Genomic DNA, 18,502 nt, shown 5'->3' on the forward strand with positions numbered 1-18,502 from the left:
AGACCAAGCAGCAGTGTTGGATTAATGTGGGTGATGTGACGATGGATTTATTGTATTTTAGCTAGAAATTGTGACAAAATGTAAGCACACTTACTCTTGCGGATACATCTTGGGAAAGGTGACCAGCCATTCTTTGTGCATGTAACTTCACCATCTTCATTTTCAGTATGATAGTCTTGGTTGCAGACATATTGAATTCTTTCACCTTCCATGTAAGTACGATGATTATTGTAGAAATCTCCATTTTCCAGGTATGTTACAGAGCACGTTTCTAAAGAAGAAAGGTAAGTACATTTAAACACAGTAATCTGAACAGCTAAAATTCAGGTACAATAACTTTTAGGAAGACAGTTACCAAAAAAGGGGCCTCCTAGCAACTTTCTTTATCACTCTATTCCCCAGAAACCCATGCTCAAATCTCAATTAAAGTACGCTTTCTTTCACTGCCCTGAGGTTAACGTATCACAGGAACGGGAGTTCAAACGACCCCATAATGTGGTAAGAAGTGATCTAGTAAACAATAGTCCTTACCATAGTTCGTAAGCAAGGCTGGCTAACTGCACTGCATCTAGTGTCACGTGCACTAGCTCTGGTATGGTCTGCTAAGTCTCACATATGTTGATGCCTGTGCTGAGACATTTTTTGGCATTTGCCCACAGGAAATTTTACCATCTCTATGCAAATGCATCTCAAACCAGCTGTAGAGATTTTACCAACAGGTAAGCATGCTGGCCCTATGGATGGATGAAGGAATGCTGTGGCTCTGTTATTGGAGTAACTGGTTCTTTCCTCTGGGTGGGACTCTACTTGTTCCCTGCACTGACCTCCACTCCGCTCAGGGCAACAGGAGAAGACCAACCTTTTGTTGGTTTTTACAGGTAGGAAATGTACTCTGACTGAAGATGTGGATTAGGAGAGAAGGCCTCAGCTCGCTGGTTTAAGTGTTTTCTATTGCTGAAAGATTAAGCCAGTGTATCTGGATCTCTTGCTGCAGCCGTACTCACTCTCAGCTTACTGCGAGAGCATGCCACCTGGCCAGTCCCAAATGTTATCCAAAAGGACTGGGCAATGGATCCCCGATAGCAACCTCTGGACAAAGTGCCCAAGCCGCTAAAGGAATAATACGTTTACACAGAGAAGAGGTTCTTAGAATGTCTTGCTGCATGTGCAGATGAAAGCAGATACATGCATGTGACCCAGAAACCAGAGATGAAAAACATTTCCTAAATCTGCTTCTTCTTTTTTTTTTTTTTTTTTTTTTTTAATCTCATGGATAGGTGCAGGAGCAAAGAATGTTCCAAATCCAGATTTATCATTTCAGTCTTACTCACTTCAGAATGCCACTTATCAAGTGGCTGAGCTCTGCAGACAGGATAACAGTCTGGGTGAAGTTCCAGGGTTCAACTTAACCAGTTACACCTTAACAAACTGTATGTTGCTGCTTCTTGCATTCCATCGGCACAATTTCTGCTGCACAGATCATCAATAATCATAACAAAATTGAGCATATAGTAGAAGTGCACTTACTGAGGCATTTTGGCTCTGGATTCCAGCCCCCTCTAGAACAGACTATTCGAGCGACTCTTTCTCTGCTTGGGGTTGAGTAGCCAGTACGACAGTGGTAATCAACATACTGCCCAATCCTCATTGGAAAGTAAAAGCGTGCCATTCTTTCATTTATCTTGCCATTTTCTATCACTGGGTAGTCACAGGGTTTCTCTTGAAATAGAATTTAACAGCAACAATATCAACACATGGGTGACAAAAAGCTCAGCACACAAAGTCCTAAATATTAGTTCAGATACCACTTCATTATTTGAGTGTTTCCTGGAACTGACAAAATCAGAACTGCACACCTTGGCAGATCCCAAGGAGTGCAGGATCAACCAGGCTGTGCTTCTGGTGTCTTCATCAATGTCTACAGCTATGCTGGTTGCCTGTTTTCATTGCAATCAACAGAAATCCAGTCCATCTTCTTAGTGGACTCTAGAGGCTGATTCATGAAACCAAATGTAAGTATTAATTCTATGGTGAGATAACACAGTTTCTTCACAGGGTCTCAGCTAAGTGTACTGTACTGACGATGATGGGAACCCAGGCAGCTAGCTCAGATCTAGACACTAAAGTGCGGACTCTAACAATTGTTGTAACAACTGTCACCATTTTTATTTGTCACTTCTGGGATCTTACACCAAAAGCTCTTTCTAGCTTTACTCTTTTTCATTTTAAAACATAAGTCATTTTTCTTTTGTTTTCTCAGTTCCTTAAAAGAGCTTTTCAGGAACAAGTCAGGCTCAGAAGCAGGTCTCACTCAAAGATTACCCAGGGTGTCCTGCTTGGCCAAGGCAGGTAGGTTTCTCCAGAAGTACCCTGAACCAAAACCCATGTGCTGGGGGAGAGGGATCAGCCACTGAACGGACAATAATGAGAGAGGTGGTCTCCAAAAGATTCCTCAATTTCAGAATCCACAAATAGAGAAATGCTTAACCCACTTGTTAACAAGGTACTTGTCTTGAATAGATCAAATTATCTTACCCAAAGGTTCATTTACAAGAGTGATTTCATTAGGGTTTCTTTCACCTCCTTCTGTTTTGTATGTTATTCTTTCATTTTCAGTGATCAAAGATCAAAGAGCGATAAATAATGAAATTGCTGACTTTTGTTTTTCTACTGCACATAATGGGAAAAACTATAATTGTAATTAATGGAAGTTTAAGCCAAGAAAGAACTCATTACCAATCAATCAAGAGTATTTTGTTTTGCCATTTGACAGATTATAATAAAGCTGCAATTATTCATAATATATCAACACAAAACTGCAAGCAAGAATCTAAAACTCTGGTTAACATGATGAAACCTAACTTCCAACCATCACCTACACATTGGCTTGGATACTTTAACACTCACTATGTCCTCTAATCTTCACTGGCATCCTACTCCTCAGTTGGACCACAAACCTTCCTGTTAGGGAGCTGACTATTGCACACTTTAATATATAATTTCACAAATATAGTAACAGATAATACCCATGTTTATAAACATAATGCACATTTAGATTATACCATTGCTTTTTAGCTGTTTTTTCCAAGCCATCACATTAAGTTTTATAACACCAGGAAACACAATGAATAAGCATCTTTTATTTCCTATGGTGCTGAAGTTTTTCTCTTGAGATATTTCCAAAATAACAATTGTGTATATTGTGCCTTCACTCACAAGAGCTACTTACCAACACAATCTGGAGCAGGCACCCAGCCTCTGCTGGTGCATTGAGCTGTATTTTTGCCAGACAGTGTTCTCAAACGATATCCAGGATTACAGTCTATTGTGATCACAGACCCTTCTCTGTAGCTGTCTTCTTGAGGGCTAAAGTTCCCATTGGGAACTCTTGGAGGAGAGCATAAAATTTCTAAATGGAAAGAGAAAAATGCAGTGCTAATTGGAAGAATGCCTTTATATTAATTGCAGAAGTTTTTTATCTTCACAGTCTATTGACCAAAATTGCATAAATTTTGCAAAAAATTGCAAACTTTCAAATAGAGATTTCTTAGGGAGCGAGGCAAACATTCTTTATAAACTGGAGCCTTTTTTTTTTTTTTTTTTTCCTACTTGTAATTCAGAAAATCACACCAATACACTCAGGGCTGGGAGGGGATGATTATACAGTCACCACAGGTTGGTCCTCCTGTGGAGTGAAGGTGGATGAATCAGCTGGATACATGTGCTGCTTAATCATCTAAGCTCCGTGATAAGTCAAATAAGATCTAGAACAACTCCATGGTAGCATAAAGCTATAGGAATAAAGCAGGACAGAAATTATTTTATATTTTCCTACTATAGAATGACCTTTGAGAGGATTGAATACAGCCCAAGTATCAGAGCCCAGTATATCCATGTTTGCAAGAATGCTTTGTTTGTCACGTCTCAGAAACAGTATGCTGCTAAACCATAGGCAATGCATATTAATTAGTATCATTACTAATCTTGAAGCAGAAAGTTCAAGGACTGAGTGGGCACTAGGACTGACTACTCTTTATTTCTAAAGGAGTCTTTCTGGAAGAGGTCCCAGGAAGGTGGGTGGTATATAACATTGCCCTTTTGCAAACATTTTTTTTTTTCCAGTTTCAAGTGTTCTTTGGCAACTTCTTGAACATGATTCGATAAAGATTTCTCCAAAATGTATATCAAATTATTTCAGCGAGGACATCATGTGCGTATATCTGTTTGGGGGATCTGGAGTTCTAATTAAAGTGCTGTTGCTGAGTGAAACTAAATTAAAATCAGTGACCCAGAGTGCTGATGTCCAACAGAACTGACCTCAGAAATCATGGATTTGTCATCTGAACTGTGCAGAAGGCATTTGGGAGTTAGAAAGCATGAGGGAGTTTCATCACTGTAAATACATGAATTTGTAGAGATACTTAGACAATTTCTGACAGGAAGTCTGAACATCATGAATAATGTGGTTGCACAATTACAGTTCTGGTAATATTAAAGAAACTGCTGTCTTCATCCTAGGCTAAGAGCGGCAGGATTCACGCAGACCATGTTACTTTAGTCTCTGATTATACATCACTTCAGGGCCAGATTGGTTCTTCAGGTTAGTGAATTTCAGACATACTGCACATAATTCTTGACATAATGTCTGTGTAGAGAGCACTTTTCAGCTAGCTTTGTGTATATTGCAACACTACAATGGCATTGTCTTTTTCAGTCTAGACACTCATGGCCATCAATGGACAACTTACCCTTCTGAGATTGGACTACTTCACATTTGCTCTTATTCCTATGGAAATGTCCATAACCACGTCAGACTGTTCTTCGTATAACCCTGTCTTACTATTTCCCAACCTTAAGCGAGGATTTAAATTTGAAAGATATTTTGAAAGGTACTTTTTGTGATTTTTTTTTTTTAAGTGCACAGTACACTAACAATTTCTTACTGAAGTTCTATCAGTGAAACAGAAATCATTTTTGAATTGTTCCTCTTTCATTGGAATCGGTTCATCAGAATTAGGAGCCCAGAAATCTCAAAATCAAATGTAACAATGAGCAAACAGGTGCTCAGTCTACTCAAACTATGGTAAGATTCAGGGACCCTCAGGAAAAATGCAGAAATCAGTTCAGTAAGTCAGGAAAACCTACTATTCTATTGTCTTCAAACCTTTTGTTGCTTCACAGGTTCATACAGGGTGAGATGCTGAGTGACATTTTACTCTTTCAGAATTACAAGTATCAGAGTGTTGGCTATGTTGCCACAGCCTCTAAGCTACTGAACATGGAAGACTTGAAGATGCATAAATTTGTAGCTCCCCCTCAAAGAACTGCTTGTGATTCATAAGCAAGTAGGTCATCAAGCTGAGACTATGAGCTTCCCTCAGTTTTATCCATACTGCTGCAATTCATATGGTATCCAGTATTTAACCCCCTTCTTTTTATTTTCAGAACAGCCACTGACTGTCACCAGTTATATTCAAGTTGCAAGCAATATACTTGAATTTCACTTAAAAAGGTATCATGTCTTGATTTGAAGACAAAAGGACTTCAGAAACCCCATCACTTCTCTAAGTTGGTTTCAAATGTTAATTTTCCTGTGCCGTTAAAAAATTTGGATTCCTTCTATAGTTTTAATTTCTCCAGTATTAGTGTTTTTTTCTGCCTGCATAAATACTCTTTTCAGTGTCTGATTTTTTTCCATCCCTTCACTAAAGGATTTTCACTGTATTTTGTAGAAGGTAAAGAGATTCAGCTTTATTCTTCCTATTCAATTTCAGAATAATTTATTAACCAAGAGTATTTTTGCTATGTTATCCCCACTAATTCAGAGTCACAGAATAAAAAAGGAACAGGATAAAATTAAGCAGCTTTTCTATCAATTCTATCTTCAATTCTATCTTCATAAGCCCATCCAACTATATTCAAGTATACTCAAGAAAGGCTAAATTAATCATTTTTTTGCTATGGCCTCTCACTGAAAACTCATATCCAGTTGTTTTGTCCCTCCAATCCCTAGTCCTTCCAGATCTTCATGTTGTATTGGCAAGATGTGGATGATGATGATGATTATTTTTTTTAATCAATAAGATAATGATAATGATAATACTGAAATTACTTCCAAATACAACCAGTGTCCAAAATAGCTTTAGGAAAATGCAGACCTGTGCAGTAGGGGGTTGGATGCCATCCAGATTCAGTACATAGTGCATCTGCTCTTACACCAAATGTGTATCCTTTTTCACAACCAAACTGTATTTGTTCAGACTCCTTGTAAGATGACTTTGAGTTACGCACAAATCCATGAGGAATTGCTGGTACGTTACAGATAATATCTGAAGTTGAGAAAGATAAAATGCATAAATTTTAATCAATTTTTATTTGCTGAAAATAAATGTTTATTGGAATATATATATATACACATATATTTTCCACGTGACTTCACAGAAATTATGTCAACAGAAATGCTTTCATTTGGAAACCATTTGGAACTTATTTGAGAACTCTTCAATGATCTGATTGTAGGTGCCAAGTAGAAAGTACAGTGTAGCACAGCTACAGTACTGATTCAAACTGATTCAAAAGACAGCTTTCAGGGCTATGCTTTGTTTTTAATGGCTTTCAGAATCAGTATGCACAGTATGGGACATTCTAAAATAAGCAACTAGGCTAGCTGAAATTTAGGATTTTTTCATTTTTCGGATAATTTCATTTTCTTGAAAGGAAAGCCTGAAGCTCTCTCATGTTCAATAGATGATTAGTAAAATTTTAGCATCAACAGGAAAAAAAAGCATTAAACTATCTGGCAAACTGACATTAGAATACCTAGCTATCTATAAAAGAACCCCAGCATATCCAGCTCCTTGACAAACCAGTAAAACTACTGAGATCTTGCAGTTTCCAAAATCTGAATTCCTTAAGTCAGATAATATTCATGGCTTTGTTTCCTAGGCTATAGAGAAGGACACCAAAGGGTTATCCTGGATTTGTCTGCTGGATTTACTTTATACTTCCCCTGAGATATATTTCATCATACATGTCTTTGTTTAATAAAATTCACTATATTTTACAAATGGTGCAAGGACATGTGTTTAATCCCATTTATGTTGTTCAAATTAAAATAAATGGGTGTTTCACAGTGGCAAAATTTAGCTCTGACATTGTGACCAGACCATACATGTATCTGACATCCTACCAAACACACCTGGTCTTATGAACATATACTTCCAGATGACATAATATATAAATAATCTAAGAAACTTGATGGACCAAATATTTGACAGAGATTATTACTTGCTGTGGTTCATTCTTATGTACTGACAAACCAATCCCATACAATTTCAGCTTGTAAAATGGGAGAAGTAATCCCATTCACCACAACAGGCTGGGGGCCAACTGACTGAAAAGCAGCTTTATAGAAAAAGACTTCACAGTCCTAGTGGACAACAAGTTGAACAGGAGCCAGCATCCCAGGCTGCATTTGGACAAACATTCCCAGCAGGTCCAAAGATGTGATCTTTGCTCTCTACTCAGCACTGGTAAAACCACATCTGGAGCAATACATCCAGGTCTGAGCTCCCCAAAACAAGAAAGAGATGGACATTTTGGAGCAGGTCTAGTGAAAGTCACAAAGATAATTAAGGGAACTGACAGATAAAGAGAGGTTTAGGGAGTCTACAGAAGAGAAGGTTTATTGGGGATCTTATTAATTGCATGGGAATGCACAAAGCTGTGCCGGTGGAGGTTCAGACTGGACATTATGAAAAACTTCTTTACTGTGAGAGCAGTCAAACACCAGAACAGGCTTCCTAGTGTGTGGTTGATGCCTCTTGAACATTTATGGGGAAGGAGCATTTGGATGATGCCCTTAATAATATGCTTTAACTTATGGTTGACCCTGAAGTGCAGTTAGACTTCATGATCTTTGTAGGTCCTATTCTACTATTCTTCTACTCTATTCTACTCTATTCTATATAAACTATTCTACCCTATTCTATATAAATTTCTGACTGTGATAGGTGAGGTGGAAGTAGAGATGATGGAACCATCCCTTCTCATTGGCAGGAAGTGACAAGGCACGCAAAGAGGTATGGGAAATACCACTTAAAATAGGAAAATAATTTTTTCTTGAGGGTAGTCAAACAGAGAGGCTGTGAAGTCTTCATCCTTGTGGATGTTCAAAAGCCTAATGGACACGATCCTGAGCAACTTGCCCTAGCTGACTCCATTTTGAGAGACCTCACCTATTCTGTGATTCTGTAGAAACTGAACATGAATTAACCTTCTAATTTGTCAAAACACAGTAGTTTGAAGAAAGAAAAATCCATCATGATTTCTTTGCATTTTATGTAGCTTACAAACATGAGTGAATTAAAATCATACTTATTTTTTAAACTAGGTTCATATAGACTCAAAATAATTTGTAATTACTTTGGTTAAATAAACACTGAAGTGATTGAATATTATGTAGGTACTGAAGCTAGTTTCAAAGAATTGAATGCAGCCTGGCAAACCATATAGCTTGTAGTGAAAATGCAGAACAAACAGGTGGTCCATTTTGACTATGTTATCATACAATATTTCCTGCTTTCTCTTTCTAATCCCACTTTTGCAAATATGTAATAGACATTGTTCACAGACAAGCTATGCTTAATTGCTGTGCAATAAAGTGAAAGCTTTGTAGTTTCCTAGGTGGTAACCAGTCCCTAGAAGTCTGTGAGCATAAAGCTTATTGCAGATAATAGTGTTCCTTTTACCTTGGCATTGAGGTACATCGCTATCCCATCTTCCATCAGAAGAGCAATGTATTTCTTTAGATCCAACAAGCTTATATTTTTCATTACATTCAAACTCTACAACCTGGCCAAAGGAATATTCTTGGTTTAGCTCAAATGCACCAGTCATAACTATTCTTCCATTTTCTGGTGCTTTTACAGGTAAACACTTTGCCACTGGAAAACAAAATAAAGCAAAGCAAAACAAAACAAAAGAAAAAAGACAGCTATTTTGATGGCTATTCTCTGAAATATATTGATGCACAAAAGTTACAATACAGATAAAACACTGTAATTACCTTAAACATTTTAAAATATCTATAGATTTGTTATGTATTCTGATACCATTTACAACAGACATTTCAACCTAATGAAAACTCCTCAGGCATGAAAGGAGAATTTTATAAGGACTTTGAAACTGCAGTATCTTGTTGATGTGACAAAAAAAAAAAATAATAAAAAAAAAACGTTGGAAAACATTGCTCTGCATTATGCAGGGAGCAAACTGTATGCCTAAAATTGAGGACACTCAAAATTCAGTCAATTGAACGTGGAATACCTGAGACCAGTTACTAGAAAATCTAAATTATAAGAATAAATAAATAAATGAAATTACAAATTACTTTTAAAAGTTAAAAAATATCTCTGGGAAGAAAGGAAACTTTTTAAAAAGGAAATTTTTATAATCACAGAGGTTTGAAACTGATTAATGGTTTCCAAATTCAGGGAAGTATCGAAGCTATTCAGTTTATTTGGTTCTGGGGACTGGGTGTCTTTTGTTCTCATTCTCTCCTACTAAGGTTGTTCCATGGTATGCTAATAGGGAGAAGAACTTTAAACAACATCTTAATAGCTAAGATATTCAAAACAGCAGAAGAGGAAACAAGCTATAAACAACAGACTTTCATATACATGTAAAATGTCTTATCCCAGCTGTCTTTTATAACTGTGCTTTGCAGATACCTACACATTTTGGGTCTTTATGTGAGGCAGAGCTTTAGGCCTGTCTGCAAGTGACAAGACACTTTTGTGAGTGCTTTTTGATAAATGATTGAATGTTTATTGGATTAAAATGGTGGAGCAGGCATTGTAAGAGTTTCACTGTTGTATAAATTGAGTTTAGGCATTTGTATATCTATGTGAATTAATACTAGGGGTTTAATCAGTGAATATTGTTGAGTTGTTATCAACACCATGAGAAGTCATAATAGTCACAATAGACAACAGTAGCCCCACAGAGAGTAGCAAGATCACAGGCAAGTTCTAGATAGTATCAGACAGATAAAAAAAATAACTTTGATAAAGAATTAAATGTCAAACTCCATTTACCTTCACAGTGAGGGATATCATTGCTCCATCCATCTGCCAGACACTCACGGTAATTTTTTTGGCTGAGCATCTGGTATCTTACAAGAAAAAAAAGTAAACACTAAATTACAGTCTCATGTGACAGAAACAGCAGTGCTGCTGTTTTTGAAGCAAAGAAGTTTTCAGATATTTGAGTACAGAGTAACCAAAACATAACAAAAGAAAACAGTATTTTTCTGTTTGTCTTCCCTATTTTGTTTCTTTTACTTGCATATAGCAAAAATACAAAACCAAAAAAAATAAATAATAATCATAATGTAGGAAGTAATTAGTTAGATATCTTCTTCATTACAGATATACCAAGCTTTGTCTAGAAAATAAATGACCTAAGGGTGATTTACACGATCATTAGCTAGCATAGTAAATCTCATGCTCTCTATGCTCCAGTATGAGTGAAAGCCATGGGATGGCCATATGTATTCCATTCTTTGCTGAGTTAGTATTCTCTTAGGTTTGAGGGCATCACAGCCACGACAACATTGCTTCTGCTTCGTCTGGAATGCGGTCAGAGAGGGATTACAACTAGCCTGAAATGACAGAACTGTCTGCATTTAAGGAATTAAGGAGAATATGAGTTTGCAACTCATATTTATACTAGACTAGATTCAGTAATACATTCCAGCATCTCAAAGTGTGCAAAAGCATGGCTAAACCACTGTATTGTGCTTATGGCTGATTTGCATTTCATGACAAAAGAATGTAGTTAAAGGCATGTTTACAATACTATATATTTGCCTTGCTACAGTTTTAATTGGAGAAGGTGAATAGAGGGAGAAGACAGAATTTCTTCCAAGCAGCCTGTGAACAGATGTTATCCGGTCTAACAAAAATACCTTCCTTCAAACATTTTTTACAATGCATTTTGTTTCATAACTCACAGAAGCTATTTAAGCAGGACTTAATGGTTGTGGTTCTGAATAGGTAATTCCATTGTACTGCCTAATGACTTCTCCAGATAACTGCATAACGACTGCCTGCTGAGAGCAAAGATTCCAGCAAGAGAAGCTGTGTTTCCATCAGCTGGCTGGTCAAGTCATGAGGCAGCTTTACAGGCAGAGCATTAGTTTTGCTTTCTACTTGGACAACTGTGATTTCAAATGAGCTACAGCCTTATCTCTTTTAGACACTTTGGATGACAGCTTCATGTGTATGAAGTACAGTTACTTCAATACCACCAGACATGAGAAAGTTATGTTTAGAAAGTTATGTTTACAGACAACAAATCTATTATTGACACTTCTCTTATCATTAAAACCTTAAGTTAACTCCCATATACTGAATTAAATATTACCCATCATTACATCTGTACTCCACTCTAGCACCAAAGACAAACTCATTTCCACTGGTAAGTTGAAAGGAACCAAACTCAGTATCTCCAGGATGTCCACAGGGCTTATCTGGTAAGAAAGAAAGAAAGAAAGAAAAGTACTTACACCATACATAGAGTCAAAATTTGAAAGACAGCACTTTTCTATTAATTAGTCAAGTGTATTTCGTGCAGAGTGTATGTATGTTCAAAAATGCTCAGCATTAGCTCAGTTAACCTCCTTTAATGAATCACTGTTTTCAATGAGAACATATTAGAGTGAGAATTGTTTTTATTTATTTTTTAAAAGTAAACAACAAATTATGAGCTTTCATTCCTTTAAAAAAAGGCAGATCTTATCTTAAGTTTTATGATACATTTAATGGCAGGATGTAACTTCAGCTTTTCATATACTTTCTGACATAAACTGGTCCAAATCTTCCATCACAGAAGCAATCCATGACTGGAAATGAAATTTCCTCAACCTGATGGGGATTGTGTTGAGTAAAGATAAATTACCTGAGGCCACGGGAGTCCTGTGGTCCTCAGCCCTTTCTGCTCACAGGACTGTAAAATAAACTACATGGATAAAATTTATTAGGCCTCAGAAGAAATCTGTCATGGTCCCTGTCAAACTAGGCATTTTCATTTCTTGGATCATATCAACATCCTTGTTTTTTCCACAGAAGCGGTGCTTGAGTAGGCCCTAGACTTTCTCCAATGTGACACAGAGGAAATGGACAACCCCATGACCAGTTTCACTGTTTAGTGTGGCCTCTCATAGAAATTATCACTTAATCTGTGCCAAACCACCACGTTTTACCTTCCACCTGCACTTTGCTAATGTCAGCATCTGTTCACTTGGTGGCAGTATTTCCTAAAATATGTAACTAAAGAGCTACAGCAATTTTTCTGTAATTGGAAAGATCAGTGTGCACCAAGTACTTATATAAACACATGTAAAAATAAGAAGGAATTAACATACTTTAGCACAAGAAAGGTAAGATTCTGACTGCAAGATACCAGAAAAATAACATAACTGTTCTGTTTTGTTTTTTAACATGCTAAAATACAATTCTTCCATAACCTGCCATTTATAGGCAATATACAGTGACTAGTTATTTTTATTTAATTTAAATGCAGAAACGTCTATATGAGCTGTATAATGGACCTATTTGTTGTGGTACCTTAGCTTGTGTTCCAGATATACTATAATTGTACCACCTAACCTAAACCAGAAACACAGCTGCACAGGCTTACACAGAATGGTACTAGCATTAAAGGTGTCTTGGATATTCTTAAAAGCAATTTCTATTCTGATAGCAAATGCACAGATTGTGTTGGTAAGGCTGGCCTAGCATAAATCTCCTATAAAGCAAAAAAATATTCCTTAGACCTGGAGAAAAGGAAATTCCCTAAGTATTTCCTTTTGCATACATGCCTTTTAAGATGGTATTTTAAAGGATGCTGAAATAAACAATGTACAGGTAAAGGTGCAACTGAAATTTCACATTAACATTGCTGGCAAGGTATGTGACATGCCAGGTCAAATGTTTGTACGTATTTTGCAGAAATACTTACTTCTGCATTCTGTCAGTGGGCGGCGTTGCTTCCATGCTCCATCATCACACTCAAACAAAATTCGTCCATATTTTATATATCCAGGCCGACACCTGTATGTTACTTGAGTACCATGTGGATAGGGAGGGTTGTTCCATGTTTCAGTAGGCATTTCTTTAACTCTCCTAGGAGGAGATTCTTCACAAGCTAAAAATTATAAATAAAAATATTGGTGACTGAGGAACATGCTACAAACTCCAAAATGTTTGTACAATAGAAAATGTAGCAAGAAATTTTGATGATGTTTATAATCAAATGAGCATATCTTTTCTACTTAACCAGCATAAAAAGGGTCACTGCCAAGAATCTATATATTGTAGAAACAAAAACTACATACTATACAGTCATAGTTCATCAATATATTTTAGTTGCAAAGACTTGGACCAGCTATTAGTGCCCCAGCTCAAACCACAAACATCTCTTACCCTTCCATCAGAGGGAGCCAATGGGGGAGCAGTCCTTTCATTGCCACAGAGAACTACTTTGTGCACTCTTTAGATTTCCTTTCCAATTATTTTCTCCAGGTGCCACCGCCATCCTTACTGACATTAAACTCATGTGCCACTTGATCAAGTTGAGTCAAATCTCCTCTTGCCTTCACATTCCCTAAACTTTCTGTCCGGCTAAAGTTATGTGATATTCCAAAACATTTCCCCCTGTCCATGAGATTACTTCTTTTGACATGTTACATGATGTCGTTAATTCTGGGTATTCACTTTGACCTTTGTAAGCTTCAAAGCATTTTGACCAGTTTGGAGGGTGAGGGCTGTCTGATATTTGTCATTAGCTCAATATTATACAGTCTTCCCCAAAAGTTCCTTACTGGGCCTTCTTCAGTGTTGAAGAAATGTACAGCCAATGTAAATTTTAAAAAATGAACCTCAATTAGTTTAATAGAAGTTTCTCAACAGTTTCTTAACTTAATAGAAGTTTCTCAACAGTTTCTCAAAGAAACTAATGTTGGAAAAATGTTAAGAAAGACAACAATCTAACGTTAAGAAGGTTAAGAAATGTTTTTTTGTTTGTTTATAATCACTGGCCTGATTTCAGTGACTAATTCTCTATGCCTAGGTGACTGAAATGTACTTATTTTAAAGGCTGAAGCTTTACCCACAGAAACAGAGTCTAGACAGTCTAGCTGATTAGATACAAGTAGTCTGTTTTTATATCTGAATGTCAAAGGTGAAAATTTATCAAGAAAAAATAAAGCAATCTCTGAGAAATTAAACCTTAGAAAAGAAATGGAACCTCCATGTGGAAAATAAATGGGAGAATAAATGTTCACTAGGCAAAGATATTTCTTGGTAAGATTCATTACTCAGTATAGAGCTGGCACCAAAATTCTCTCACCAGTTTAGTTGTCAGGCTACAGGTTTGAAAAAGCACCAGTACTGTCACTGGTACTTTCCTACAGATTATCTAAGTGCTGTGAAAGTGGGACAACAGCAAAAATATTTAGGATCTTTCCTCATGCAAGTGATGTAGGGTTATAGCTTGCTGAACTCAACTGGTGACATTTCAACCAGAGATTAAGTAATGGGATTTCTAAACCAAAGTGAGCAAAATAAATCCGTATTCTTCCATATCAAAGTGTGCAAAGTGAATTTTATTTTAGTTAAGACATACCCCTGAACATTCACTGTTTCTATTTCAGTTTGTGGAATGCCTACCAAATCAGAGACAATTTTTTTGGAAAATTCTTTAAAGCTTTGTGAAAAAAAAATATTTTTAGGTATAATTTTAAGTATTCTGTAGCTATGATATTTTGAAAGTATGAAGAAAATAACACTCATTGTGATATCTAATAACTTTCTTTTGACTGGCTTAAATACCCAGGAAAGGTAGACAAGCCTTGAGGATACTGCTGAAGTGATAAAGGAAGAGTTTCAATTTGCTCATAGGTTCACGTTTTCTCCAACTCTTTTAGCTATTCTAATAACAAGCATGTTCCTTCCAACCAATTGTTCTATCCTGAGTATATAAGATTGCTCTGTCCACCAGAGGGTATTACCCTACTATCAAAAGAGAGAGACTCACTTTTATTAACAAAATTCATTAAGACACATTTAAGACTGTACATTTTAATACAAAATATTCCTATTGTACATGAGTAAATTGCTTAAAAAAATCCCATTCCCCCCCCCCCCCCAAAAAAAAAAAAAAAAGACAAAAAGACAACACGCTGTGTTTATCATGACATAGTGTGCCTTGGTCTATTAAATTTCAATGAGGTTGACATATGCTATGATTTCTCCAAACTCCTAAAAAGTTTTCATATGGCAGCAAGCGAGTCAAGCTTAGTTTGAAGGTAATACAGGGTAATGTTGGATGTCCAGATTGAATTGGCTTCTGCAGTGATGGAAATCTGCAACAGTGCACTTGGGTGATGACTGGAAAGCCACAGGCTATTCAGTAGAGGGAGAGCTTCTCTGCTGTACTCACCCCTTATGTCTGAGTTGTTACACGTTTATTGACCGTTCTGCAGACTAGGGACTCTTAAGTCTCTTCACCATTACTAAGACATCTTTGCTTCTGGATTTCATTTCAACTCTCTGATTGTTCTTCACCACTACTGCCATGATGTCAGACTATGCCATAGCAAGTGTTACTCTGAAGTGCCACGGTATGTGTATGTATTTTGGACTACAATTAATTATTTTCTCTCTCTCTCTCTTTTTTTTTTTTTTTTTTTTAATGCAGTTTGTTAGTAGTTTGAGAAAAATAACTCTGCTGACAGAATGTACTTCCAAACTATATTAATTGTATTATGCACTTTGATCTGGGTACTCAGTAAAATTGAGATTTTTTGTATTTTTATATTATAAAGCATGGCTTAAATGCTTCAAATCCTTTTGTGGACAGCTGGAATTAATGATTTAGTACATATATGTGACTTGACCTTGGTTTGAAGTAGCTCAAACTGCTTTCTTACCATTATTATGCCAGTAGCAATTTCCTGAAAGCCAAGCACAAACTATGAATTCAAGTAGAAGTATATTTCAGCACTTGTGCAACAACCTAGCTCTCAAACAACTCACACAGACTTCCAATATGAAGCTTAAACTAAGAACCCAGCATGGCCCATGGTAGTAGTTGTCCCAGACGGATCAAATATTGCTACATTTGCATTCCTTTGCTATCTCTTTAATCTAAAGAAAGCATTGTGAAAAGAAAACACAAATTCAGGCAAACTCTCTTTTCAAATTCCAGGACCTTTCTAGACTACTTTGCAAACAAATTAATGTTTAGTAGTTGCATTGAAGCAGCATTTACTGTAAGTATATATATAAAAAAAGATGGTACAAATCATTAACATCAACATTTTTCACTCTTTTTAAGTAAAATCTATCAGATTGCTTTGATTAATAAAGTCTTCATAATCTTCACCTAAAATTAAAACAACCTGAACTGAGCACAGACACACTAGCTCCAAAACAGACAGTGCACTTTCTCCAACAGTTTCAGAAAACAAACAAACCCTCTCCCCCCCCCAAAAAAACAAACAAAACTAAAAACCCATACAGAAAGCAAAACAATTAAATAATTAAATGGGCACTAAACAACATAAACACAATATCAAGGAAAATAAATTGAACAGTGAAGCAGAAAAAAATCAATAGAGCCTTCTGGAAAAACACCCAGAATACTAGCTACCTCTTTAAACATATACAGACGCATATCTGCATAGATTTATCTCATTTAGTTGATGAAAATATCACAGAACAAGCTGTCATTCAACAGCTATTTTGTAAGCTAAGTCAGTCACTAAACATTTTTCTCAGATTACCTCATAGACAGAAAAAAACACATTGAATATTCTCTATGTTAATCTACCAACTATTTACAGGTTTTAGATGTTAGAATAATTTAAAAAATGACAATTAACAAATGATTTGTCTGGTTGTAGTTTATAGAGATGATAACCATTTAAAAAAATATGTGCAACAGTTTAGTAACAGCAGTAGTTATCCAATAAATAGGTGAAATAATACCCATAACAAGATACTGAATCCTGTGTTAAATATTACCAGAAGAAATCTCAATTACTGTTGACAGAACTTCATTAAAATAGGCTTCAATTTGAACATTTTATTTACAAATTGTTTTAATAACAATCTTCCTACACATTTAAGAAAACTTTTTTTTTTCCATATTAAAGCTTACCTCTTTCCGCAGTACAATACACCCAACATAGGAGGAGAGCTGTATAGCCCAGGAATGACATTCTAGTGACTCAGAAAAGGCATTTAGTACCGTAGCCAACTTTTTTGATTACTTTGTGTCATATGCACTCCTATTTTACTCACTGAGTGACTTCAGGGACTGACCTTGCAAACCATTTATACTGTGAGTGATTTCAGCAGTCACTTCCCCTAACCCTCTTGCAACACACAAGGGTTTATTTTTTTTTTCTCTCCAAATGTTGCTAAATAAATAAATAAATAAACGCCTGGCAATTTTGAATGACACTGTGCCTCCCTGCGGTGCTTGTTTTTACATCATACCTCCCCACCCCCCAAAAAAAGAAGTTGTACATATAATTTTTTGATATTCTGTCTTACATGTTTAAAAAACAAAACAAATTAATATTAAATGTGTGTAAAAATGAACATCTCTACTACATACATTTAAGACCTATGTTGAAAATAACTGAAATACAAAGCAGACAAAAATACAAAGTGATTTACTAACCCTTGGTTCTTGCATAAGAAAGCCCACTAGTCAGAGGTAACATACTTCATCAAATAACCCTTGGTGATGCTGAAGAATTTGTTTCAGTATCACATGAGAAATTCCAAGATGAAGAAGATGTGAATTAGTGTAATAACTGTAATATGAATAATGAAGTGTCCAAAGAAAAATGATACGGATTGTGCAAAAAGATGAACCACATGGTAAACTGCACTAACAGAGGAATTCTTCATGGATTCATGTTAGCAACAGTTATTATACTTTCCCTAAACGTCTTGGCTTTAGAAGAAGTGCACTCCACATAGAAGGGGAGTTACTTGACGTTGAGAATTTGGAGAAAAAAAAAAAAAAAAGTAAGATTACAAAGTGTTCTCAGGAGACAGATGAAAAACAGCTGCAGACCTCTGTACTGGGTTTATGCAGTAAGGTTTTGGTAGCAGGGGGCAGCAGGGGTGGCTTCTGTGAGAAGAGTCCAGAAGCTGCCTCATGTTAGATAAGGGCCAGTTTCAGCCAGCTCCAAAGGGCCCCACCGCTGGCCAGAGCTGAGACAATAAGAGAAGTTGTTTGCGCCTCTGTGAGAGCAGATTTAAGAAAGGGAAAGAAACTGCTGTACAACAGCAGCTGGGAGAGTGAAGGGTGAGAAGCAGCCCTGCAGCCCCCAAGGTCAGTGCAGGAGGTGCTCCAGGCAGGCAGCAGCAGTTCCCCTGCAGCCTGTGGAGAGGCCCCTGGTGGAGCAGGCTGTCCCCCT

At 36.6% G+C, this 18,502-nt stretch overlaps 1 protein-coding gene across 1 annotated transcript in view; it reads right to left on the minus strand.

The window, feature by feature from the left end:
* CFH (complement factor H) overlaps window positions 1–17,390 on the minus strand; it is an 80,669-nt gene extending 63,279 nt beyond the window's left edge. Inside the window, exons 1-9 of the mRNA XM_035333363.1 lie at window positions 17,227–17,390; window positions 13,024–13,209; window positions 11,428–11,533; window positions 10,098–10,174; window positions 8,751–8,945; window positions 6,159–6,329; window positions 3,230–3,409; window positions 1,528–1,719; window positions 95–271 (exon numbers count right to left, since the gene is read on the minus strand). Coding sequence (XP_035189254.1) covers window positions 95–271; window positions 1,528–1,719; window positions 3,230–3,409; window positions 6,159–6,329; window positions 8,751–8,945; window positions 10,098–10,174; window positions 11,428–11,533; window positions 13,024–13,209; window positions 17,227–17,287 — 1,345 coding nt within the window. The 5' untranslated portion in view covers window positions 17,288–17,390. The remainder of the gene's footprint in view (window positions 1–94; window positions 272–1,527; window positions 1,720–3,229; window positions 3,410–6,158; window positions 6,330–8,750; window positions 8,946–10,097; window positions 10,175–11,427; window positions 11,534–13,023; window positions 13,210–17,226) is intronic.
* Window positions 17,391–18,502: the final 1,112 nt, after the last annotated feature.

The sequence above is a fragment of the Oxyura jamaicensis genome, chromosome 8 (genome assembly GCF_011077185.1).
Source record: "Oxyura jamaicensis isolate SHBP4307 breed ruddy duck chromosome 8, BPBGC_Ojam_1.0, whole genome shotgun sequence".
Lineage (NCBI taxonomy): Eukaryota > Metazoa > Chordata > Aves > Anseriformes > Anatidae > Oxyura > Oxyura jamaicensis.